This window comes from Paramisgurnus dabryanus, chromosome 1, assembly GCF_030506205.2.
Source record: "Paramisgurnus dabryanus chromosome 1, PD_genome_1.1, whole genome shotgun sequence".
Classification (NCBI taxonomy): Eukaryota; Metazoa; Chordata; class Actinopteri; order Cypriniformes; family Cobitidae; genus Paramisgurnus; species Paramisgurnus dabryanus.
Genome location: NC_133337.1, coordinates 57,856,336 through 57,883,890, shown reverse-complemented (window position 1 = coordinate 57,883,890; position 27,555 = coordinate 57,856,336). Strand labels below are relative to the sequence as shown.

At 37.6% G+C, this 27,555-nt stretch overlaps 2 protein-coding genes across 2 annotated transcripts; one reads left to right on the top strand and one right to left on the bottom strand.

Moving 5' to 3' along the window:
- The first annotated feature begins 701 nt into the window (after positions 1-701).
- On the top strand, positions 702-7,215 carry acta2 (actin alpha 2, smooth muscle). Its single transcript, XM_065242580.2, has 9 exons — positions 702-858; positions 2,120-2,291; positions 3,562-3,690; positions 4,288-4,398; positions 5,152-5,236; positions 5,323-5,484; positions 6,128-6,319; positions 6,408-6,589; positions 6,679-7,215. The coding sequence occupies exons 2-9, from the start codon at positions 2,163-2,165 to the stop codon at positions 6,820-6,822; spliced, it is 1,134 nt and encodes a 377-aa protein (XP_065098652.1). The 5' UTR covers positions 702-858; positions 2,120-2,162; the 3' UTR covers positions 6,823-7,215.
- A 2,962-nt stretch (positions 7,216-10,177) lies between these two features.
- Positions 10,178-26,570, bottom strand: stambpl1 (STAM binding protein-like 1). Its single transcript, XM_065242579.2, has 11 exons — positions 26,152-26,570; positions 24,325-24,431; positions 23,555-23,772; positions 21,075-21,150; positions 19,013-19,108; positions 18,345-18,654; positions 17,922-18,046; positions 14,142-14,279; positions 12,343-12,455; positions 11,847-11,946; positions 10,178-11,730 (listed from the first exon to the last, which is right to left on the bottom strand). Exons 2-11 carry the CDS (start codon positions 24,352-24,354, stop codon positions 11,674-11,676), a joined length of 1,263 nt encoding a protein of 420 aa, XP_065098651.1. The 5' UTR covers positions 24,355-24,431; positions 26,152-26,570; the 3' UTR covers positions 10,178-11,673.
- Between the last annotated feature and the right edge of the window lie 985 nt (positions 26,571-27,555).

Genomic DNA, 27,555 nt, shown 5'->3' with positions numbered 1-27,555 from the left:
GCTGGATTGTTTTTCAACCCTAAAATGCTGGGTCAAGAAAAGGCAAAACCCAACCCGCTGGGTTGTAATTTAACCTGAATTGTTTCAACCAAAACGTGCTGGGTTGTTTTAACACACTGTTGGTCAAATAAACACTTTCTTGATTAATTTAACCCCAACGTCTAGGTTTGTCCATTTTTGACCCAATGTTGGATTGAAAATAACTTAGCACATGTCTTGGTGTTATCCAAATTCTATTCTATTTTGAATATTGTATGCAGGTCAGGTAGGGCTATTCAAACATATATTCAAATTGAGGGGATGTGGATTTTGAGTGTTTTAGTTTATAATTATAATTGGCATGATTTTTGCAGTTATTCTGTGGCAGAAATTGTTCATTTAAATGTCTAAATGTGGTGACAACATCTGCATTACCCACCCAACTGTCAAAAAGTTTAGCAAAAAGCTGCTCTTTTACATACAACATGAAAAATGTATTCAATTTTTGATTCACCTATTTTGTAGGTGTGTATGACACCCCTTGTTTTGAAATAGCTAGGCCTAACTGTGTGTTTATCTTCCTGCATGGTGTGATCCCCAAATTTTTTGAAGAAAAAAGGAAAATGGCCATTGGAATGCCCTGTGATGAGGTAGGCAACCGCCCTGCAGACGCCCGGATTGGAGTGTTTCTCTCCCAGTCATCCCTATAAGGCTTTAGTGGAGTAAAGCTACCGATCCGAGTGCAGCCCAGGCTCCTTGTTTGGGATGTAGGAGGGTGTGGTGAGCAAGGATGGGAGCTACATAAGAACATCACAAACCAGTGAACAGCACACCATCACCAAGTGACTAAATCCCCCCGCCCCGGCCAGCGCTGTCAGGGTAAGTGTCATCTGCTATGTCTCAGACTATTGACCGCAAGTTTTATACTTTGCAATCTTATGAGTTAAAGTAAAGTTAAGAGTTTAGTTTGCTTTAGGTATGGTGTGTGGAGTAAAATGATTAATGCACAGGTGCATGCTGGTTTTGATATGTTTTGTAGATAGTGTCTGCATGTTTTTGAGTCAGTAAAATTACTGTAATCTTTAACACTAAAAACCAAAGTTTCAGCATTACAGTAAACATTTGTGAATTTTGCATAATGTATAAAACATTCAGTGAAAATCTAACCTTGACTGAGTAAGACCATGTCTTAGATTAAAATTAGTAAATTGATGCGCCTAATCTCATACTCATCTCAGATTTCACAGGCAGAGTCACATTTGTTGTTTATGAGTAACTACTGTTGTCTGCATGTATAGTACTGTATAAAGGTGTCTGTGCTCTTTATATTGGTATCAAGCATGTGATTTTATGATGATGCTGAAAGTTATCCCAAGAGTCTTTCTGAAGGCCGTTGTGTGTTTTGATATACAATACAGGTGAAAGCTAAGAACACAGCAAGGCTGTGAATGGCCATCTGATTTGTGTGGTTTATGACTAAATATGGTTCTTTTGGACCAGGGACCAATCCTCTCATTCCCCTCTTTTTTATAAACTGTTGTAGACAGGACAGAGGGAGGGTGAGCTAGTGAAGTCCAAAGACTGACATGCCTCCCCATCATTTCCAAATTAGGAAGTTTTCCCATGGTGCAATGTTCACACAGTGGAGACAGCAGGATACTGGAAGAGGAGCTTTAGAAAATGTAGACATCTTTTTAATATTTTTATGCTCAATCTTAACAAGACACATTTTTTTAATTATGCATCTTAAATTTGGAGATTCCAAAGGTTAGCAAAGGTTAAAATTAAGTTTGAAATCAAGTTCACTAACTGCACAGAAGGAATACATATTAGGTACTACCTCATAAATGGACTTTCCAGATGCATAAGGTAGTTTTCACCTTCATGTTTCCAAGCAGTAGGGTGTGGTGCAGTAAATGCTTGCATGTTAAATACTTTGCACAGCATCACAACACAACCCACGCAAACACTTACACGTATTATTATTGTACAGTATTTATGCTTTTTATGTTTCTGGTTTTTCAGATTCAGATGCTTTCTACAGACAAATTTGTCTCCAACTAACAGCTTAATAAACACAAACTGCTACAAATCTTACAGAATGCGTAACATTGATTATTGTCTTATAATGTGTTTGCAGTGATTGTCTCCTGTTGGAGTAAGGAAGGACATCCGACTTGAAAATGTGTGACGACGAAGAAAGCACCGCCCTCGTGTGTGATAATGGATCAGGTCTGTGTAAGGCAGGCTTCGCCGGGGATGATGCTCCCAGAGCGGTGTTCCCCTCTATAGTGGGTCGACCCAGACACCAGGTGAGCATCGCTCGACCACTCCAATTACTCGAAGCAAACAACAAAGATACTCTTACAACAACAAATGTTGCATTTAGGTAGTAATAAACCAGTGTTTCTCAACCAGAGCACATTAAAACGATACTCCAGCCAAATATCAAAATGACCCCATGATGCACTCAACCTTAAGCAATCCTAGGTGCATATGTCCATCATCTTTCAGACGAACACATTTGGAGTTATTTTAGTAAATGTCCTTGCTCTTCCAAGCTTTATAATGGTAGAAAACAGGGATCAGGGAGCACATTTTGACTTTAAACCCACAAAAAAGTGTGTTCATCATTCACAGAGGTTATCCACGCAGCTCTTTCGGTAACAACGCTATCTTCGACTAACACGATTCACGAGAGAGTTTTTAGCGTAGTGAGCGCTCATTGCCATGGGTACATTGAGTAATGTCTCCTGTCAATCGCGTGCAAAATGGCGTCATAACCGGCATAATATCCCTTTAAGATGACATAAAAGAATTCAAATAAAATTTAAACAAAAATAGATTACACTTAGTGTTTGAGTATTTATTTTTACAAACTGACAGAAAAAAAATCCAAAAATGATTTCAATGTTTCAATTGCAACAAAGCACCATAGTTGCTATCAGTGTTTGCATTTCATCCGCTCATTTGCATTTAAAAGGACACACCCAAAAACGGCAAACTTTTGCTCAGGCCTACAAACTGGCAATTTTAACACGCTATAATAAATTATCTGTGGGGTATACTGAGCTAAAACTTTACATATGCACTCTGGGGACACCAAATAGTTATTTTACACCTTAAAAAAATCTCATAATATAACCCCTTTAAATGGTACATATTCGGATCTTTTTTTCTGACATTGTAGAGTAGAAATTTTGAGAAGGGTGGCCTTTAAATATTTTTGTGGATAATGAAGTAAAAATAGTCCAGTGTATTAGAGTTTACATAGCCCGATTTATACACATTTGGCAGACCCGAAGCAATTTACAGTGCATTCAAGATATACATCAGTATGTGTGTTTCCTGCTAATCGAACCTGTGCACTGCTAACACAATCCTGTACCAAACAAACGACGAACAAGAACACATATTTGCCTTTGAAATTATGCCTTTAATCTTGATCTGACTCAGAATATACAATGGAAACTGGACGGCTGCCCAGAGGTTAAGCACGCCAAAAAGATTAGGATGCAATTTACTGGAAGCGAGCTTGTGGATAGGAAAGTCTTCTGACTGTGTTAATAACTCTGTCTTTAGGGAGTGATGGTGGGAATGGGGCAGAAAGACAGTTATGTTGGTGATGAGGCGCAAAGCAAAAGGGGAATCCTGACCCTCAAGTACCCCATAGAGCATGGCATCATCACAAACTGGGACGACATGGAAAAGGTATGAAGATCCTATCAACCAAGCCAGCAGATAACAAACACAAGATACGGCCAAATGCGGGAGAATTCCAAACAGTTCACTTAAAATGACCCACAATTGTCTTTTATTACGTATTTTCCAAAGTTATACCAAATGTTTGAATACTGGCAGACAGCCTACTACTTTTCTGCACAAAAGGAAATTTAAACAGCATTTCCTTTTAAAAGAGCATTTATGGCTCCTTTAACGCCCTCAGAATCTTTGTGTCAGATACACCTGCAATAGTTTCATCAGATGCAATCTTTACACCTACATCCATCACATATACTTTTCCGGATAAATCCCAACCGTACTGTTGATGATTCACACCTGAATGCAAAACTCATGTCAGGAATTTCAAGCCTTGTGGTTTCATCATTCAACAGATGCACACAACAGAAGGTGTTATTTTTTCTCAGCCGGCCCACACGATACCTCATTGTATTTGTTTGTTTAACATGCTATTATGAGCATCAGCTTTCACCCTCCACAAAAGAGCCCAAAACTGTTCATCTGATCATCTATTACACGAATACAGCATTTCCTATAACCAAAGTTTGTTTGATTTGTGTTTGACAGATCTGGCATCATTCATTCTACAACGAGCTTCGTGTGGCTCCAGAGGAGCATCCGACATTGCTGACAGAGGCGCCTCTTAACCCAAAAGCCAACAGGGAGAAGATGACCCAGGTTGGAAACAGAGCTTTCAAGTTTCCTATTTCTTTAGCGTTTATTTGAGTGATCATTAAACAGGAAGACATTTCCTCTTTCCGATTGAAAGAGGAAATACGGGGGATTTCTCAAGACATGTGCTTCATTTTAAATAGCCAAGAGCCTTTAGTTTACATCATAGCCATACATGTGATTTGAAAATGAGAAGTAAGGAAGCATTTAAGTGGAAAAGTAAAAATAAGGTTAAAATAAGTTTCTGTAAAAACAGATTTGTTGGTTCAACTTATAAAAGTAAGTTACCTGGTTTCCTTGAAAATAATAGATAACTAAAAAACTAATATTTTTAAGTTGAATTAACTCAAAATTTTAAGACAAACAGAAAACTTAAATTTTTAAGTTGAATCATATTATGTTTACAAGGTTTACATAACATACAGGTGAACTCAAAGCTACTATAGACATGGACTAAATCTTATAAAATATCAATTCTGATTTGATGACAGGGTACACACCTTCAAAGATTTTTTTACATAAAATGCTGTGTTGTTTTTTAACTGGGTCAAACATGGACTTTCCTAGGTTTATTTAACCCAACGGTTGGGTTTGACACACACATGGATTGAAACAACCCAGCATTGTGTAGAGTGCATTTCACTTTATATCATATTTATATTTAAGCAAAATGCATATGCATATGATTACGATGATGTGAGTGTACATTTTGATCGTAAAACAGAACATTTGATTCTGTCTGTTGGTCCAACTTTGCAGATCATGTTTGAGACCTTCAATGTTCCAGCCATGTATGTAGCTATTCAAGCGGTGCTATCCCTCTACGCCTCTGGTCGCACAACAGGTTAATAAACCTATCAAAAAAAACATTTCAAAGATGCTTTTGACATAAACCCTACCCATCAATAACATCTTCTTCATCTCGGACAGGCATTGTTCTCGACTCTGGTGATGGTGTCACCCACAATGTGCCCATTTACGAGGGCTACGCTCTTCCCCACGCCATTATGCGTTTGGATTTGGCCGGCCGTGATCTCACCGACTACCTCATGAAGATCCTAACTGAACGAGGCTACTCATTCGTCACCACTGGTGAGTTTGGAGATGAATCAGACGTAGAGATCTGACATGTCTGGCATGGAATAGTCAGATAGATACCAGACACAAATCTAAAAAAAACTCAGAGGTCTCAATGGCAGTGGCCAAGATAAAACAATACAATGTTTGCTCTTTGGCAAAAAAATTATTGCCAGATAATGTACAAACTGGACCCTAGCTGTCAATGGTCCTTATACTGTATGTACCATGTAAGTACAGATATGTATACAACTACATATCTGAGTTAATAATATGAACTCGTGGTTTATATTAGTAACCGCAAAGATGTACTTTTTGAAAGGGCAAACGTCCCGGTGACAGATAGGGAAAATTTTTGAATTTCAAAAACGAATCTTTGTTACTATTTTTGACTTGTGATCCAATACAAATGATGTATTCATCCTTAAGATGACATTACAAAAAAGTGGCTTCTCAAATATATTTTAAGCATATATTTTAAGAGATCATGTGTCTGATTTCCATGGAAACGCAAACTGATAAAATGTATATCTGGAATGCACTCTCTTTCGATAAGTCTGTGAATGTTTATGTATTTTTCCTGAAAACAAGATGAAAATACTGATTTAACTTTTTTATTTAGTCTAGCCTTAATTTATTTATCTTCTACACTTTATAGCTGAAAGAGAAATTGTCCGTGACATCAAGGAGAAGTTGTGCTACGTCGCGCTGGACTTTGAGAACGAGATGGCCACCGCTGCCTCTTCCTCTTCCTTGGAGAAGAGCTATGAACTTCCCGACGGACAGGTGATCACCATTGGCAACGAGAGATTTCGTTGCCCTGAGACGCTCTTCCAGCCATCCTTTATCGGTGAAAAATCTATCATCTCTTATCTTTCAAAATTATGGATTTGTAGTTTACAATACCTGCAAGCTCACTGTTCTGCTTTCCACCTAAGGAATGGAGTCTGCCGGCATCCATGAGACCACCTATAACAGCATCATGAAATGCGACATTGACATCCGTAAGGACCTTTATGCCAACAACGTGCTGTCTGGTGGTACCACCATGTACCCCGGTATTGCTGATAGAATGCAGAAGGAGATCACTGCTTTGGCACCCAGTACCATGAAGATCAAGGTCAATAAACTAAAATGCGCTTACTGGTACTTTATTAATATTCTTGCTTCATATATAAATCACACTTATCTTTTTTTGCACGTATTCAGATCATTGCCCCACCTGAGCGCAAGTACTCCGTATGGATCGGCGGCTCCATCCTGGCGTCCCTTTCCACCTTCCAGCAGATGTGGATAAGCAAGCAGGAGTATGATGAGGCCGGGCCATCCATTGTGCATCGCAAGTGCTTTTAAGTGGCACCTCTGACCCCTTCTGGTTCCCTAATTCTGCTATTGCTTCATAGCCTGTAAACTGTGAACGTACCCTTTACTTCCCCCTATTGTATTGTCTTTGCACTGCCCACATCTGTTTGAATGTTTAGATTTGATGGTGTCCTCAAGATATAGTGTTATTTCCGATGGGTCAGAAAGCTTAATGCGCTGTCATGATGAAAGATTGGGGATGATGTAGCAAGACTCCAGAGATGAGTGGATCTTGAAGAAGTTTTACAATGGAGGAACAAAGCTTATTTAACCTTAAGTGTTAAAAAAATCTTGAGGTAACACTGCTGTGGGCTTTCAGGCAGTCTGTATGGATATCGTATCATATGATAATGCCATGAAGGAATAAAGCTCTGCAATAATAAACAGCATTTGAATCCTTTCATTTTGGACAATGGCACGGACTGAGCTGCTTTGTTAGCAGAAAAACCGTTGCAAACAAAAACTGGTCAATCCATGTAATTAATGTGGGTTAGGATTAGGGTGAAGTTAAAGGGACACTACACTCCACTCCTGAAAATATGCTAATTTTCCAGCTCCCCTAGAGTTAAACATTTGATTCTTACTGTTTTGGAATCCATTAAGCTGATCTCCGGGTCTGGCGCTAGCACTTTTAGCATAGCATAGCACAATCCATTGAATTGATTTAACATCGCACTAAAAAATAACCAAAGAGTTTCAATATTTTTCCTGTTTAAAACTTAACTCTTCTGTAGTTACATTGTGTACTGACACTGATGGAAATGTAAAAGTTGTAATTTTCTAGGCAGATATGGTTAGGACTACACTCTCATTCTGGCGTAATAAACAAGGACTTTGTTGCCGTAACATGGCCGCAGGAGGCGCAATGATATTACGCAGTGCACGAAAATAGTCCTCTGCTATTGAAAGATACTCAGGCAACTATTTTTGGCTGCTGCGTAATATCATTGCGCCTTCTGCAGCCATGTTACGGCAGCAAAGTCCTTGATTATTACGCCAGAATGAGAATGTAGTCCTAGCCATATCTGCCTAGAAAATCGCAACTTTTAATTTCTGTCGGTCTTAGTAACTACAGAAAAGTCAAGTTTTAAATTGGAAAAATATCGAAATTCTGATTATTATTGAACGCGTTGCTAAATTGTCTAATCAGATTCAATGGATTGTGCTAAGCCAGGGGTGTCAAACTCATTTTAGGCTGAGGGCCGGATGGTAAATAACGGCACAATGTGAGGGCCAGATCATTTTTTTTAAACCTTAGTGTGCATATTATTGTGTTAAAAATGAACTAAACAAACTAATTAATTAGCAAAAAAAACTAGTGAAACACACAGCTCTGTAAAAACTACAATTCATAAGTCACACTCATACTGTACCCACTGGCCTTAGGTTGAAAAGCTTTTATTTTACTTCCTTTGCATGAAACCTTAACAAAATTATCCCTTAATGCCAAAATTATTTATAAACCATTCACTTTTCTTTGGAATATATTTGTAATGAGAACAGTCATTTAGAAAATAAAAATGCTAGATGGGGCAGTGGCCCAAACCAAAAAGGGCACTAAGGGGGTAGTACTATTATTATGGTTTTAATAAAGTTTTATGTGTTATATATTACTAGCATCAACTTAGACAAGTGATTATAATGGGAAATATAATAAAACGAATTAAAGTGTGACAATCTGCAAAATATTCAATATGATTTACCTGCTGGCTTGATGGAGCTTTCTATATATCTGAAGGCATTTGTGTTTTTGTAAATATAGTGTCTACAAAATGTGCCAACAACAGCAAATTTAGTGTTTATATTAACTTAGATCTGATCGGGAACGTTAAATCGATTAGACAAGCATTGTAACGTTAATACTAGGAATGTGGATATTTTGTTGTTGTTTGCTTGCTAAGTTGTTAGCACTTTTAGAACACCGACAGCAAATCATTACCGGAAGAAATAGATAAAAAAAATTCAAATTACTAATTCTGCGGTTTAACAACTGATATAATGTAATGAATCTACCTGTTAATGCAACAAACTTCGGAAACTGTCGTCTTCGCTCTCCAGGCAGAGAGTGGACACAGAGATGCTGCGGAGCGGGTAGGAAAACATGAAGTAGATTACCAGAATCGGTGGATCTTTAGCAAAGTGGTAACATAAAACAGCAAGACTATTGGGCACCGTGTTTAGTCTACTGTATGTTACGCGTTTTGCTGTTTTCCGCAAGTATCTCATATTAAAAACGAACTAGACATCCGCCTGAAACATGTATTTAATATTTAATAATACTGTATAAATCATCACGCGGGCTGGACTGGACACCTTTGCGGGCCGCATTCTGTATGTTTGACACCCCTGTGCTAAGCTATGCTAAAAGTGGTACCGCCAGACCTTGAGATCGGCTGAATGGATTCCAAAACGGTAAGAATGAAATGTTTAACTCTAGAAAAGCTGAAAATGAGCATATTTTCAAAAAAAGTGGAGTGTCCCTTTAAGGACTGGTATTTTTACACAACGAGTACAAACTGTAGTATGGAATTGGACTGTAAAATAAAGTGCTACCAAAATAACAATTGAAACTAAATGTGTTAAAAGGGATAATCCAGCCAAATATCAAAATTACCCCATCGTTTACTCACCCCAAAGCAATGCGTGATACATGTACATCATCTCTCAGACGAGCACATTTGGAGTTATTTTAGTAAATGTCCTTGCTCTTCCAAGCTTTACAATGGTAGAAAACAGGGAACAACTTATGACTTTAACCCCCCAAAAGTGCATTTATCATTCACAGAGGTAATCAACATGGCTCCAAGGCGTTAAGAAAGGTCTTCTGTGGGTAATCGATGCAATTTTGTAAGAAAAATATTCATATTTCAAACTTTATAAACTATAACTATCTCCCGGTAATGACGGCATTTAAAACTGGATTACATCTGTGAAGGATGGATGCCCTTTTGGGGGCTTTAAGTCAGAAGTTGTTCCATGATCCCGGTTTCCTACCATTATAAAGCTTGCAAGAGCAAGGACATTTACTAAAATAACTCCAAGGGTGAGTAAACAATGGGATAATTTTGATATTTGGCTGAAATAGGTTATTTTTGAGCAGATTACTACACCGCAGTCATAGTTTTACAGTACCCTAAGGAAAATGGTTTAATAATGAAATACACTTTAGACACTACATATCTGTAAGAATGTGAAAAAATGAGTGTCTATTATGACACAGCCTAAAAAAATCTACAGTCTTTTATTATTATAACACATGATGTGCATACTGTACTGTACAGCAGCTGCATTTCTAAAACCTCCAATGAGGTGTTTTACTTTAAATCAAACAAAGGTAAATAAAACATCAAATTTTTTCATTGTTTATTTTTCGTTAATGAACAAATGGGCTGATATGATGCTCGTACAGACACATAAGCCTCCTTATAGTTTCCTGTGCACAAAGAGCAACAAGAGCACTGCAGATTTCAGTGGAACCAATGGCACACAGCCACAAACTTATGACACAATCCAATCCACATTTTACATGAAACACACAGTTTACTGAACGCTATCTGAATCACACGGGCCAGCTCATAGGTTTTCACACATTTGAATCATCTGCTGGTGAGACAACTTCAACCATCTCAAAACAAGATGAGACCAAAATTCACATCAGTTTCTTAAAATGAGGAAATGTTACCCCTGAGATGACAGCAGTCAAGGCTCTAATGGCAAAGTTTTGTTTGCAGCTGTGGGAGCTTTGGTTTTTACTTTATTTGTAAAGCAAAGATTCAGTTTGTATCAGATCCACATTTTACAAAACGGGCTTGAGTTGGTGAAGAATATCAGCTCAATAACCAGCATAAATATATTGCCTTGTTGGATTTATGTTTGAAAAACTTTTATGCCTAAAACAGTCTCAAATGTGTTGAAAGTCAGATTCTTTATGTATTTTGCACTATTGTGGGTTAACCATTAACCATTTTAAACCATTATACTGTACATTTCCTCATGTCCCTACTGAAAAGTAGCATGGTTTTAGCTTGTGTAGCAGGCTGGTTTAAGAAGGATTTTGGACACTTGGTCTTAGTTGGTCAGAGCAGTTGACCCAACAGCTTGACCAGGCTGGAAGCGAAGCTGGTTGGCTGGTCTTAAGCTGGTTTTAGATGGAAGTAGGCAGTCTTCCAGCCTGGTCAAGCTATTGGGTCAGCTGGTCTCTCAGGCCTGACCAACTAAGAAAAAATGGCCAAAACCCCTCTAAAACCCCCTGCTACACCAACTTAACCAGTTAAAACCAGCCGACCACTTTAGGCTGGTTTTAGCTGGTCCTTTCAGTAAGGGTGTTTTAATAATAATAATTACTCCAAAGTCATTGAATCATATTTTAAACAGAGTAAACACGACAAGAAATTTCTGTTATTTGTCATTTTAAAAAGCAATAAATCACTTTTCAGCATCTACTGTGATATACAGAGAGCACTGCAAATGATATAAGCGTTTATCAAAAAGGTGAAACTTCCTTACAAAAAGTCCAGGAAACAGTTGGCATGACTGCAGTCTAGCACTATGCCTTGCCAAATGATGCCACCTTGAGGACTAAGAACCAAAAAAGCCATCTGCTCAGTAGAGACGATACTTCTGACAAAAGGTTTTAAAAACACCTGGCCACAAACAAAAAGCAAACAATGATCTAAAAAACACCATAGGAGCATCTGGATAGTTTCAGTGAACCTGCTCACAGCTGAAAACTCCCAATCCACAGTAACTTTATGTGAAATAAATAAATACAAAAAAGCCTTCAAGTAAACACAGATCGTAGCAGATCTTCTCTATGGTTTTCGGAAGTATCCGATTCTCCTGTCACCTGAGGTCCAGCACTGTCGTTTTCAAGTCCTTCACCACAACGTGCTTGCAAATCTGCAAACAGAAACACAGCCATTTTTCATTTCTCTAAAAGTGTTTCACTTTTGCGATAATGAAACATAAGCAAAATGTGCTGATTTTCATGTTAACAGAGACATCTGGGCTCTTACAGTGAACAGAGGAGGATCTTTAGAGTGAGGATGAAAACCTTTCAATCTGCAACCGGCCACTTCTCCCATTCCAGCGCTGGTCAGTCTGAATACTCCTGTGCTAAAACAGCACAATTTTGAACACATTTTTGCCATTCTGTCATATTTCACAAACTAAGCTGCCTTCTTACATGCAAAACTATAATAATTTAATACTACTGTTATATATCATTGTAAGTATAATGCTCAATTCATGCAAATACACATTAGAAAATGTTTAAACATTACTCAAGAGCCTGAAACCACAACACTAGCTCATCTAAGATGTTTAACACAAATCCATAAATGGGATTGTGTTGAATTTCTAAATGGTATTCATGAACCCAGAGATATTGTTCATAGATGTATAAATGGATCTATTGTTAAAGAATAAATTAATTATTAATTGCTGTAAAATGAAAAGCCTTGAGGTATTATGGGCACAATGGAGGGTGTGGGAGGTTTGAGAGCATCATACTCATTGTGTTTAGGTGCACAAACAATAGCGATGGCCTCCGGTAGCATGAGCTGATAAGAGCTGTGTGTGTGAAGATCCACGCTGGACAGAAAGGCCGTCTGTGTCGGATGTGTCTGTGGGACAAACAAGCAAATTTATTTTTATTATTATTATTATTTCTTATCATTGCTGATTACTCCCATGTGGGCACTGAAAGGTTTACTATGCCTTTCTAAGTTGATGCCCCTTAAAAGGAAAACACCACAGTTTTTCCAATATTTTCTATGTTCTTACCTCAACTTAGACGAAATAATACATACCTATCATTTTTCAATGCATGCACTTAATCTTCGTACAGCGGGTCGTGAATGTGTTAGCATTTAGCCTAGCCCCATTTATTCCTTAGGATCCAAACAGGGATGAATTTAGAAGCCACCAAACACTTCCATGTTTTCCCTTTTTAAAGACTGTTACATGAGTAGTTACACGATTAAGTATGGTGGCACAAAAAAAACTTTAAAGCAGATAAAAATGAGAACTATATTGTTTGGCAAAACAGCACTTAGTTTGCAGTACTTCGACCTCGGTGCGCAGTAAAATCATCACTCCTGACTACTCCTGTCAATATTACTGCGACCGAGGTCGAAGTGCTGAAACCAAGTGCTCTTCCGCCATACAATATAGTTCTCATTTTTATCCGCTTAAAAAAAAGATCACCACATTTTGTTTTGTGCCACTATATTTACTCGTGTAACTACTCGTTTAACAGTGTCTAAATTTATCCCTGTTTGGATCCTAAGGAATGAATGGGGCTAGGCTAAATGCGAACACATTCACGACGCGCTGTACAAAGATTAAGTGCACGCATTGAATAAAGATAGGTATGTATTCATTCAACTAAGTTGAGGTAAGAACATATTAAAATATAAAAAAACGGTGGTGTTTTCCTTTAAAGGTGCTATGTGTACATTTTAGCAGCATCTAGCTGTAAGATTGTGAATTGCAACCAACGGCTCAGTCTCGCTTTCAAAATGCATAGAGAAGCTACGGTAGCCACAATGGGACAAACATGTCATCATCTAAGACAACTTAGAGACAAAACATGCTCTAGTTTGTCCCTTTAAGGCTACTGTAGAAACATGCCGGCAAATTTCATGTAAGAAGACCCGTGGTGTATATACCACTGACAATATAGTTATGTATATTATATTGCATTTATGTCAAGAGATCCTTTTAAAAGTTACACGTTTAAAGGGATAGTTTACCCAAAAATTTAAATTATGTAATGATTGACTCATCCTCATGTGGTTGAAAACCCTTATGACTTTTCTTTCTGTGGAGCACAAAATGAGAAATTCTACCAGATGTACTCTGAATCATGCAACAGCTTTGCATGAGACACTTGAATTAAAGCTGTTATAGACAACTTTGTGTTTTTATAGTTCATTTGTGACCTTTAAGGCCATTCGTTGTAATTGCAAAGAAAAGAGTAATCAACATTATTGTCAAAATGTCTTCTTTTGGGCTCCATGGAAGAAAGCGAGGGGCTAGTCATGAGGGTGAGTAAATCAGAACAAAAAATTCAGAATTTTTGAGTGAATGATCACTCTTAAATATTTGTCTGATTATGCAAAAAATAGATTAATACATTAAGCACATGGTCTACCAGTTCTTAATATATCATTCACCAACTCAGTGCTTTATTAAAAACTGATCATCATTGTGTTTCAAGTGCAAAAGTTGTGAGAAGATAAAAGTACAGCTAAATTGCATAATAGAATAATAGTATAGAGAGACAAAGAAAGACGAGAGACACCCACATGGATCCAGCCCAGGGTCAGAAGGTTGTGATGGTCCTGGTAACTAAACAGCTCTTCTACATTCTCCATGTCACAGTAATCTGGGCCAGCGGACTGCTTAGGGACAATCACATGGGTGAGCATGAACTCATTGTGAGTCTGTAAGAAAAATACAAAGATTTCAGCTCGGCTGGTCCAACCATGTCTAGGACTTTCAAAAATAGAGGGGATCAGTGAGCGGCCCTCCCCAAATGGCAAAGCCTGTCAGCCTTTGATGTAAAAAGCCGTCGAACACCTCTTTTTCCTCATCACTTTTGGAAGTCTAACGTCGGTGTGAGTGAGTTTAATGATGGAAAGGCAAAAAAGACATTTGAAAGGTGGCGCTGAGAATGTCAGACTCAAAGGAAAAAAATTATGGAGGCGGCAGTGAAATGCTCCAAAATAACATGTTCCGGGCATCAAAAAGATACTACGGGTGAAATAAACTGAAGCACATGTCGTCAAAGCTAGGCACAGATGGGAATTAGCACCAGGTACCAGCCAGCCAAAAATCTTGTGAAATTTGAAAGTAGCTGTGGTAATAATGAGACAAATTAATAGCTTACTATTGAGTGACTCATGATATTGTCCTTCAGTGGTTGGCAGATTTCCTAGTTTTTAAACGAGTAACTTCCCTTTGATGCTGCTGCTATGTTAAGTGAATATGGATTATGGTGTTAACACTAGCAGAAGCTTACGAGCAAGGTGTTGTGTCACCGTGAAAATTGACCCTTTTTAACAGTGTACTGATGATGCGTTTAACAGTCATCATCAGCATAAATCCTGGAAAGTTTTTTTATATTTTCTTTTTTTTTAAATATGTATTTACAATTATAACACTATACTTTATATTATATTACCTTTTTATAAATGTTAATGTTAATGCTGCTGTAAGGGTTTCTAATACAGCATCTGTGGGAGTGATGACAAATTGACATACATTTCTCTTTTCTGAATGCCGTTATACATCTCTCGCAATTTTCTTCCTCTTTTTGAATGTTGTACAAAAATATATAGAGGAGTTTTTCTTTTACTATTTGAGCAAATTGGAACACAAAATATATATTTAATATATTCTCTCATTCACCGCTATAGAATTTAACCCAACTATAACGACTTTCGTTTCAGATAGCAATTTCACTGGATCTAAACAAAATCAACCATAGATGTGACTACTAGCATGGCTTTCTTAATATATATTCAGCTAAATAACAATTTAGCAGAGTTCTATGACATTTTTTAGCAATTCTTTTTTTTATCGCCGAGAGCCGGTGGTCTATGGAATTTCCTGGTAGATTTTGGTCCCACTGACTGCACCCCTACATAAATGTCTTTAGTTCAGTTCTTCACAATAGTATACACTATTACTACTGTGTTTCTGTAGCTTAATTAGCTTAATTTTGTTAGCAACGCAGCAACTAAACGGTTCAATCCTACACTGTAAAAATCCTTGTTGCACTTACATTTTTAAAGCACACAAGGCAAGTCTGAGTATTATTTCTCTACTAGCTCCCCCTAGTGTCTGGGAGTAATTGCTTTCTATATCTGAGACTTTACGAGACTGGAGGACACCGGGTCGGATACAGCGAACTTGCAAGTGGGGTATTCTTCCTATAGACGGTAGGGGCGGGCAAGAGAGTCTTTATTTGTCATGTAATGAGTCATTTAACCATATACCGACTTACGAAGATGATTTATTAACATAAAAATGCTGCCTTGTGTCCCTTTAAGTTTAATAAACTTGAATTTACAATAATTTCAACTTTCTTGACTTTTGAGGAATTGCTACAAATTATAAAAAAATAAAGATGAAATAAATTTAATAAATAAATAAATAATGTGGTTCTCAAATTGGGGGGCATGAGAGTTTTAGGACATTTTATTAAATACATTAATAATTTATCGTTCTGTATATTCTGTGGAATTAAACCTACTTACCAACATTGTATCATTTAAAATATTTGTTGATTTCTCAAATTCTGAGTTTTGGATTGTTTCTGTCATGAATCTTCTATTACAGTGTAGGAAACACAAATACTAGGGATGCACAGATACAAAATTTCTGTGCCGATACCAATAATGGATTGCTTACAATGACATTTACCGATACCAATAGACACCAATAGTTTTGCTTTTTACTCCTTGTTTCAAAGTATTGTCTGAACTCCTAAAAGTGCAGTACAAACTGCAATTCTGTTGTCACCCAATTCAAAATTATCAACCATAATGAGATATGATGCATTTTCCATCCTTATTGATTGCCAAGATGTGGCCTGCCCTGATCATCGGCTGTTTTTAGTACTGATTTTATGCCGATATAGCGGTGCATCGCTTACAAATACTATGCAATGATGTAAATGCATGAATGCATTTCATTCAATCTAAATGTAATTTCTATGCTTTCATGGCAGGGTTAACGCTCAGGGGTAAAATTCTATTATGTTAACATTTACTTTACAAATCTGTGTTTGTAAAACATCTCTTATGTTCCACTGAAGAAAGAGGGTGAGTCACAGATAAATAAACATTCAATTCTGTGTAAACTGTAAATTGATACTTTAAGTAGGTTAAGTACAGTTTGAGGAATTCCTCTTCATGGGTCATGTCAAGACATCTTATTAACACCAATTGTGCAATGCTTGTGTTCTTTCTTTAACAATGAGTTTTTAAAAGGCTTATGATGATTCATGATAACAGGATAATAAATGACTTTTAGATCCCCCCATATTCACACTTACCCCCAGAAATCATGTTAGAAAACCAGGAACTTCTTAGTCACTGTCTGAAAGACTATTCAAAAGAATATCACTCCTGCTGAGAGGTTTGTTTGCTTTAAAGGAATATTCCATTTTCTTAAAAGAAAAATCCAGATAATTTACTCACCACCATGTCATCCAAAATGTTGATGTCTTTCTTTGATCAGTCGAGAAGAAATTAAGTTTTTTGAGGAAAACATTGCAGGATTTTTCTCATTTTAATGGACTTTAATGGACACCACCACTTAACACTTAACTCAACACTTAACAGTTTTTTTCAACGGAGTTTCAAAGGACTCTAAACGATCCCAAACGAGGCATAAGGGTCTTATCTAGCAAAACGATTGTCATTTTTGACAATAAAAATAACAAATATCCACTTTTAAAGCACAACAACTCGTTTAGATCCGGTCGTCATGAGCTAGCGTGACCCGACGCAATACGTCATCACGTCAAGAGGTCACAGAGGACGAACGCGAAACTCCGCCCCAGTGTTTACAAATGTGGTGAAAGAGGACCGTTCCTACGTTGTTGTATGTCAACTGATACTAATTAATGTCTTTGTGTCAGTTTATTGTTTGGAATGGTCCGCAAATGTGCGTTTTATATATGTAACACGTGACCTCCCTACGTCACTACGCATTTACGTTAGGTCGCGCTGGACCGGACCTAAACGAAAAGTTGTGCTTTAAAAGTGTATATTTGTTATTTTTCTTGTCAAAAATGACAATCGTTTTGCTAGATAAGACCCTTATGCCTCGTTTGGGATCGTTTAGAGTCCTTTGAAACTCCGTTGAAAAAAACTGTTAAGTGTTGAGTTAAGTGTTAATTGTTGGTGTCTATTAAAGTCCATTAAAATGAGAAAAATCCTGCAATGTTTTCCTCAAAAAACATAATTTCATCTCGACTGAACAAAGAAAGACATCAACGTTTTGGATGACATTGTGGTGAGTAAATTATCTGGATTTTTCTTTTAAGAAAATGGAATATTCCTTTAAGATCTTACCAGCTTTCCACAGAGCACTCCACACGTCTCAACCCCTCTGGCTGTGTTACTGTCAGCCAAAAGAAGAAACCTGTATGTCAGGTCTCGTGGGATTAAAACTCGCCTCAGGCCTTCCACACGCTGATCTAAAGCCAGACAGGAATATATATTAGTATGGCTAATAATGTGAAATAAATAAATACATGAGGTACAAGCAGGCTGATATTTAGCAATAAATAAATACCATGTGAAACTAAAAGGATTTGTATCACACATATTGACATATATAGTGGTTCTGGTTTAGTGGCTTATAAATAGTTACTATTGTATCATGTAAAAAAAGTGATTTTCATTTAACAAAAATGTTTGAATGCTGCGACTAACCAATAAGAATCAAGTACAGTCGTATAATAAAGCAAAAAATGAACATGTGAGGATGCTCACTTTGTACAGCTGCTAACGTGGCTGCTGGTTTAGGGACAGGGCCGGCTGGTTTATTACGATTGGGGTCAAGGCGCACATGGTTTCTCGGGGTCTGGGATAAGCAGGACCCATCGGTTTGTTCAGGCACTTTGGGGACAGCCTCTTCCCTGCGACTGGCCAGCTCTTGTCTGCGCAACTGATCCTCAAAATAGCGAAACTGCTCCGACTCGATCTGCATCTTCCTGAGATGCGCCACACGTTGCCTCTCCTCTTCCAACAGAGACATCTTCTGTAGCCGATCTCCACACATCTCAACTGCTCTGGCTTGGCTCTGTCCACAAACACACAGTATAATGCTATAAACTACCATTTGTGATCCTGTTTGGGAAATCTTGGCTAAAGTCTTATAAGATTAAGAGTATCAAAATTTCAAATGAACAAATAATATAATAATATCAAGAAAAATAAAAAAGTCAATAATATAGATATCAAGATTCTATTTTCACATTACATGTGATTATTTCAAGTAGAAAACAGTAAATCACAAAAAAAAGACTTTTATGACATTTATCTAAACAAAATGAAGTGTACATTTCCATACTAATTCAAAGTCTATAACCAGAAGAAGTTTATTCAGTAACACATGAGTTTGATACGAGCGAGTAATGTTACTACAGTTGGATAGGTACCTGACTTTTCAGATATTCGCTGTGTTCTTTGTTGTATTTCTCATGGAGAAGTCGCTTCAATTGATCCTTACGTGGAAAAGCCACCTCCTGTAATTTCTGGAAATAATGAAAGGATAATGGGGTAAACATTACGGTTTGTGTTACAGCGAGTGCCAAATCAATAAGAGGTAGCTAATGCTCTCGGGGAAAAACTTAATGATTTTTAAAGGCCGTCTGGATAAAAGACACTTAAACCAATTATTCATATTTTGCATTAAGGGAGTTCAGCTCACTCCACAAACAACATGTCAATGTGCTTTTAAGACTTTCAGATGACTGTTCAGATGAGACCCAAAATGAAAAAGACAAAAGCCTTTTTGCTTCAAAAGTATAAAGCAGAAAAGTGTGTGTGTGTGTGTGTGTGTGTGTGTGTGTACCTGGTAATTATCACGTTGTGGGGACCAATTGTCCCCACAAAGATAGGAATACCAGTGTTTTTGTGACCTTGTGGGGACATTTTGATGTCCCCATGAGGAAACAAGCTTATAAATCAAACAAGATGATGTTTATTGAAAATCTAAGGTACAAGAAAGGTTTTTGTGATGGTTGGGGTTAGGGAATGGGGCAGGTAAGGGGAATAGAATATACAGTTTGTATGGTATAAAATGCATTACGTCTATGGAATGTCCCCACAAAACATGGAAACCAGAATGTGTGTGTGTGTGTGTGTGTGTGTGTGTGTACCTGGTAATTATCACGTTGTGACCTTGTGGGGGCATTTGAGGTCCCCATGAGGAAACAAGCTTATAAATCAAGCAGAATGATGTTTCTTGAAAATAAGAAGTATCAGAAAGTTTTCTGTGATGGTTGGGGTAGGGTTTGGGTTAGGGGAAGGGAATAGAATATACAGTTTGTACGGAATAAAATGCATTACGTCTATGGAATGTCCCCACAAAACATGGAAACCAGAATGTATGTGTGTGTGTGTGTATAATTACAATTTTTGCAAATTGGGCATGCCTGAATTTGATAGAATCATCTACCAACATAATTCAGAGTAAATTGATACAAAATTTTTTTTTTTTTTTTAGAAAACTTTGTGCTCCACAACTAATATATTTGGCAAGTCCACAGACTTTAAGGGAATGAATATTGTAACATTTAAAGGGACATTAGGTAGGATTTACCCCCATCTAGTGGTGAAATTGTATTTTGCATTCAAACGAAAATTGCTCTCTAGCGCCTCTCTTTTCCAAATGCGTGTTGCAACTACGCAGCCGTTATGAACTCCTTTTCCGTTTCAGCTGGTTCATGTGTTCTAAATGAAAAAGCGTTGGTAGGCTAGTGCTTTTTGTCCCTTTCTGCTATTATAGTTTATCAGTATGGTGGAATGACATGGAAGCCTCCTTGGACTTACCCGTTTAATGTAAGTAAGAGAAGAAATTCTAAGCTTACAAAGAAAAGTCATATTTGACACCAATGAGGACATATTTATGAATAAAGACATTGATTTTGATTAATAAAACACTTAAAATCCTACTTACACTCCCTTTAATATCTTAAGTGACCAGCAAGAATGTGTTCTAGTCAAAACTGTTTTAATCAGGAATCTGATACAATAGACCAGAATGATCAATGCTATCTCATGGCAATTCGTACATCCAATTCAGGCAATCCGTATAAGTTAACATATTTTGTATTAATTAGTTCGTCTCCATGTGTACATTTTGGAACGATTTGCATCGGGTGGGGTTTCGTTACTGTTTTTTTTATGATAATCGTATTGGTAAGATTCACTTCGCACAAATACAAATTAGCTAACTAGTAAAATGCATATGAATTCTTGTGAGATCAGGCTGGAATGACCCTTTGGGCCTGAAACTTAAAGTTGGTTTCATTTCACGCTAAATGCCTAAATGAAAGCAGAACACGCGCCCAGACAAGGCAAACCCACCGCATGAGCAGCTGTGAAGCTGACAGGTCCTCTAGCCAACATAAATGAGTATGATGCTAATTAATTTGATTTACAGTACCGTGGCTAAGCGCCACAGGCTCCATCAGAGTCATACACCGAGGGCCTTACCTTCATAATCACTTGCTTTTCAGGGATGTTGCACTGCTGATAGTCCCTGTGAGTGGGGAGCTTCTCAACAAATAAACTGTAAGGATGTGAAATAGGAAAACAGTTAGTATTGACGACACATACGGTACTTTGCTAAAGTCTTAGGCCACCATGCAATGTTATGGTGATCATAATATTAAATAGTCTTTTTAATAGAATACATCAAGATAATACAGGAAATGTGTACGTAGTATTAAACACTGTATAAAATGTAAACTGATGTGTCAAGAGAGTTCACACTAAACACAGACGATGCCTAAAAAGACATCCTGATAATTTAATTATTTATTTTTTGTACATATTTCCTGAATTTTCTGTTTGTATCTTAATAAAATAGAAGGTAAAATAAATATGGATGACATTAAAACTTCTAAAACAACAAGTCTGGTGGTGGTGGCCTAAGACTTTTGCACAGTGCTGTAACTATATTATGACAGGATAGAGGAATACATTTTGTAGAGGACTAAATGTTTTATAGAATAAATAGCATTACATTTTTTATTTAATGTACTGTATGCCAATAAATTTAGATTTAGATAGTTAATGTTTACTAATGTACCAGTCAAATGTTTGAGCACACCTTATTTTTTTTGAGAGTAATAAAAAATCATACAAACTAGGGCCTTTAAAAAAGGTAACGTTATGGTGACAGCTTTTGTCCCTTTTTCTGAAAGTATAGGGATCTAAAATCCCCCTGTGGAGAAAATCATGTTTTAGTGGTGTTTATATGTCTATGTGGGGTTTTAATGTAACCAATCACATTAACACAGTTGAACGTGTTAATCAGTAGTTCGAGTCATAGATGTCTGGATGCCACGTAGACTTAGCGCTTAAAGATTAGTGCGGCAGTTCACGTATGCATTCGGTGAAACCAAACTTTGCATATGTGGGTCTGAAACTGACGAATGTTGCATCTATTTACATATATATCTAGGTCCGAGGTAGTGCAAAAGAGTGAAGGCAGGGACTAATTTGCATATTCATATCCATGGTCCGAGTTATGCAATTGAGTAGAGGCGGGGACTAATTCACATAATAGATCTCTGTGTACACTAAATGGGGCAAGGGTGTAGAGTTACATTCAAGCTGATTTAAAGCATTAGGAAATTACTGTGACATGTCCAACTTTTATATATGCTATTATGATGCTCAAAGATGAGTTTTAGCTGATAAAATGCTTGACTACAGGAAGACTTCAAGGGACACTCGCCTTTATTTGAAAATATGTTCATTTTTCAGCTCCCCTAGAGTTAAACATTTGATTTTTCCGTTTTGGAATCCATTCAGCTGATCTCCGGGTCTGGCGGTACCTCTTTTAGCATAGCTTAGCATGATCCATTAAATTGGATTAGACCATTAGCATTACCTATTTAAATGTTATTACGCAGTGCCCAAAAATAGTCCCCTCGGTAACTTTCAATAGCAGGGGACTATTTTTGGGCGGTGCGTAATATCACTACGCCTGCTGCAGCCATGTTACAGCAGCAAAGTCTTTGATTATTATGCCAGAATGAGAGTATAGTTCCTAGGCATATCAGCCTAGAAAATCACAACTTTTAATTTTCCATCGGTCTTAATACATGATGTAACTACAGGGAGTAAAGTTTTAAATAGGAAAAATATCAAAACTCTTTGGTTATTTTTTAGCGCGATGCTAATGGTCTAATCAGATTCAATGGATTGTGCTAAGCTATGCTAAAAGTGGTACAGCCAAACCAGAGATCAGCTGAATGGATTCCAAAATGGTAAAAAACTAATGTTTAATTCTAGGGGAACTGAAAAATTAGCATATTTTCAAAAAAAAGTGGAGTATCCCTATAAAGCACTCCAAATTATCCATTTAAAAATAACGTTCTCTATGATCACAAAAAAATTTATTTAATCAACCGTGTACAAACTTTTGACTGGCAGTGTACACAGAAGGGCTTTTCACACTGGAAATAGTTAACCCTGGGTTATTCTAAACCTTGGGTTAACGGAATCCTGTCTTATCTGTTTCACACTTCACACTGTTCTTACTTAACCACGGGTTAATATGTAACCCTGGGTATTCATACTTTGACGTTTCAAACTGTGCATTCCTAAACCCTAGGTCAGGTGTCTTCGACCCAGCTCCTACACACCTGTCTGTAATGATCAAACAACCCTTAACACCTTGTTTAGCTGCTTTAGCTGTGTTTTATTAGGGATCATAATATTCTAACCCTGCTTCGTTCACACTGCGTGCCTTTGGCACCGCAATGTGGGGTTTACTTCACAAAAGCAGGGCTAGCAGGGTTTCATAACCCTTGATTAATTTCAGGGATAACCCTGTATCTAAATTACAAGTGTAAAACAATCCTTTACCTATAGGTTAAAAGCAGGGTTTAGAATGTAGATAACCCAGGGTTAAGCGCAGTGTGAAAAGCCCTATAGAGTAACAATATGCTAAAAGACAGTACGTGATAAATTTGTTGTAGAGGACAAAGGCGTTCTCCAGACTGCCCTCTTCAAGATAAACGGCTGCCATACGCTCCATCTCCACTCCGGAGCGAAAGTAACGCCACGGCGTGATGTCTTCATTTATCTCGATGGTATAGCCCATTTTGCTGAGGGCCCGAACTCGCTCGACCGCCGGTAGAGTGATGTCGGTGTAGTCCGGCTCGGCCGCTAGCTTTTTCTGTAAAACACCAGAGATGCAGAACGTTATCACAGGCCTCGGATACACACAACATAAGCTCTATTCATCACCCAGCTTGAGCGAACCGGAACAACCGGCACCAATGGCTCTCATACTAATCACTACAGAGAGCCTCTGTTTTTTTGTAGGGTGACTGAAAAGAGTGGGCGTCTTATCAACATGCAGCAGGACACAGAAGGACTCCAATAAGAGCCTGTGGAGCTGTTACCATTGCTGACATGACAGTTTGCTTGACTTCGAACAGTATGCGTACAAAAATCTGTGAATACTGGTGGAGGGCCAAACTTAAAGTTGGGTGGCCGGAATAAAGGACTGCGTTTGATCATGCATTCACCAAGAGGGGATGCATAGTGTATGTGTGTGTGTGAGTGAGGGGTTATATCCGTTGCATCCCTCCCTCCCCTTCCGGGATCTGAATGACAGAGCAGCTGCAGTGGGAATGCTAATGGAAATGAGTCACAGGACCTTTTCCATCCCTGAAAGTAAGATCAGCTGTCCCCACCACCCCCTTCCTCCCACACTGCCACTCACCAGCGTGCTGAAACTGAAGCCCTGGTCCATGGTAAGTTTATGATGTTTGCTGGCAGGCTCCGATCCTCCCTAAGCATCCATCTGTCATCTCCCAAGATGATTCCAAGCTGAGGAGCAAGAAACATTGTATCTGGCAACAAGGCACCACTTAATAGGCCACCGGGTCGATGCAGCCTTTCCATTTAAGCGCAGACAACAAAGACATGATGCTTTCTGCACACTCAACACTAGCTTTGGCTTTCACTTTGCTTTTTATTTCCTACTAGCGTATTCTTCCTAATCCATTTACACGGTAACCGTGCCTAGTGCATTTCCACAGAGATTATCAAATGAAATTTTAGTATTTCGGTCCAAATAACAAGGTTATTCAGTCCAGAATCTGTGCTACAGTTGCTATGACAGCTAGTTACCATGCAGCAAAATATTGTGACTCATGGATATCTTCAGCTGTGAAAAAAATCCTTGGTCAGGGTTTTTTACCGGGCACAATGCTGGATACATATTGGACGGTTTCTCACTTTGAGGTCTATTACTGTTTGAAAGCTTAGAGCCGTGGCACACTTTCTCAAATAAAGAGAATTAAATGAAAATGTCTCAACGCCATAGAAATAAATTCACAGAGTAATGCTGCCATGGCAACTTAAAGCAGATGCACTGTTAAAATTAAAGCATGGTGTAAGAGAGATGTGAAATTTAACACTGAGCAATCACTGATAATGACGGCTCCGCATAAAAATCATAATGTAAAATTATTTGCATTATGGAAAAAATAATTGCATCTCTACAAAATAAATAACATATAAAATATTTCGATTAATGCCCCACATTTACTTATCAGTAAATAACCTATTACTTCTAAAAAAAAGGTGGTTTAAATAGATTATGAATACCTACATCCATACTAGCAAAGGGATTTAGGCATCATATAGATCCTGTCTGTGAAATCCAAGATAGTCTCCTAATCATCTAATTATGAAATTATGAGTTTTAAGTTTGATTTCAATTATTGATTTCACTTTTATTTCAATCTTTGATTTGGTCTTACTCAATCACTATTAAGTGTCTAGAGGAAAACAACAATCATATGTGTAGATTACTATAAGTGCACTTTGTTGGAGTCTAAGGAGGGTAAATACGGTAAAATTGAAAGCATTTTCAAAAAGGGATGAGTGGTTCTTCAACATTGTTGTGTAACTAAATCACAACCTGCAAACATGTTTTTGTGAAGTCACATTTTAAACTATCAACAAAACATGACTGTTCGAATATACAGTAATAACAAGATGACCATTGGCCCCATAACAGTATGGTTCTATGTCCTAAACATATATAGAATATAATACAGCTATTTATCTCTCCTGTAGTATGCCTGAATTGATATCAAAGTTCACGTTGAAATCAACTTAATTTAAAAATACACAAATGCATACATACGTTTTGCATCTCTGGTTGAAAAAAACTTTTCATGAGTTATAATACATAGTCATACACATACGATCATACAAGTATGTTTTGTATGATCAAGCTCTACTGTATTAATATAGCTACCTAAAACTAGAGAATTAATATTAGACAGGCTTTTGACTAATGTGTCAAGCCAACATTCTTAAGCAAAACTGCTGTCCAATATATAAAATAATTAAATAATACAAAAAGGAAACATTCAGTGACATTGAGCAGGTCGAAGATTCATTTCCAATCTGTGGCTTCAGTGTATCAATTACATACAGTATAAGCAGGAAATGGAATTGAAACAAAAACAATAATAACCCTAGGCTTTATCTGATTGTACAAAAATGTGATGTGTAAATTTAATAAAACACTTACCTGTAGGTGATGGGCTGTTGTGAACTCATGCTCCACATTCCTACAATCACATGTGGCACATACTAGAAATCAGTGCGAAAACAAGCAACTCGCGGAAATGAAAGACCCTGGTTTTTATTATTGTTTAAAACTATCGCCCTTTTGCTTTTGTTCCTCATGAAAGCTTTGTTGTTTTTGCATTGATATGCACACGGGGCTAAAATGGCTGATTTGTTGCTTTTCAAAGCGAATAACCTGTGATGTCAGATGGCTTGCCCGAAGCAGATGAATGCTGCTGGAATCGGCCGCGGCTGTAGCGCTGCTTTCAGCGAGCGACGCGGGCGTGTTTTAAAAGCTCGTGAGCAGCCTATCTAGACAGCATCTCTGATCTCTTCCTAGTCAGATCAGTCTCAGGATCCACAAATGCTGTTTATCTTACTAGGTTTTTAGACACAACGGCCGTTTCTCAATCCGAAGGCTGCAGGCTGCAGCCTGCGGAGGTCGCATGTGCAGGCTGCATACGTCATCAAGCCTGGTTTATTTCAGTTAACTGAGAATTACATTCGCAAACCATAAGCATATTACAACAATATACGATTAACTAAGAATAATAGTAAACTTTATAATTGTTAATATTCGGAAATAAGACAGTGTTGATGACGTATGCAGACTGGAAATGCGACCTCCGGAGGTTGCACATTTCGGATTGTGAAACGGCCAACACCGTGACAGCTCAAAAGAGGTGGGATTGGCAAGTGTCAACCGAGCGCGACTATAGGACTGAAAGTGTAAACGCAGCAATTCACTACATATTTCTCAAATAGACCGACCGACTCCTACGTTTGTTATACTGAAGATGTGATCAGTGATTAGATTAATTTTAAACCTATAGGCCTAGACCATATATTAATTCTTATTGTAAGTAGTGTGTAGGGAGAGATGATGATCGTCACAAAAAATCGAGTAGATACGATTGTAATTTTAATCCACTAGATGGCGCACGACTCCTTTAAATCGCTAAAGAGCCTCGTGCTGTTTGCCAAGGGTACAGCAGTGAGGACAAATACATACAATTGTAAAAAAAAATACGTCTTTTAAATTAATGTTTTTTTACCATGCAAACGCTAGTAAGAATAAAAATATTTTAATGTTAATTGTTTTTTTTACATCTCATGAAACCAGACACTGTGCCTTAAAATATTTTAAAAGAGTATGACAAAATAAACATAAGACTTAATAAAACAAAAAATCAAATATATGCACGTTTTCACATTCAGGCTTTTAGGTGTAAATTTACCAACACAATAAAAAGAGGAAATACTTGTCAAGATTAAAAGGCACAACAACGTCAAAAAAACTACACTTAACCAATGCTTCCTCATATTTTATCTGTTTTAAATGTTTTTAATAGTTATTATACTTGTT

What these genes read in the sequence shown, in the direction of transcription:
- acta2 (XM_065242580.2), top strand. Translation starts at nt 2,163, where the DNA reads ATGTGTGACGACGAAGAAAGCACCGCCCTCGTGTGTGATAATGGATCA. An exon ending in TGGGTCGACCCAGACACCAG is followed by an intron (nt 2,292 to 3,561) that starts GTGAGCATCGCT and finishes CTCTGTCTTTAG; the next exon opens with GGAGTGATGGTGGGAATGGG. An exon ending in CTTCCAGCCATCCTTTATCG is followed by an intron (nt 6,320 to 6,407) that starts GTGAAAAATCTA and finishes TTTCCACCTAAG; the next exon opens with GAATGGAGTCTGCCGGCATC.
- stambpl1 (XM_065242579.2), bottom strand. Translation starts at nt 24,354, where the DNA reads ATGGACCAGGGCTTCAGTTTCAGCACGCTG. An exon ending in TGTGCACCTAAACACAATGA is followed by an intron (nt 11,947 to 12,342) that starts GTATGATGCTCT and finishes GTGCTGTTTTAG; the next exon opens with CACAGGAGTATTCAGACTGA. An exon ending in AAGATCCTCCTCTGTTCACT is followed by an intron (nt 11,731 to 11,846) that starts GTAAGAGCCCAG and finishes TTCTGTTTGCAG; the next exon opens with ATTTGCAAGCACGTTGTGGT.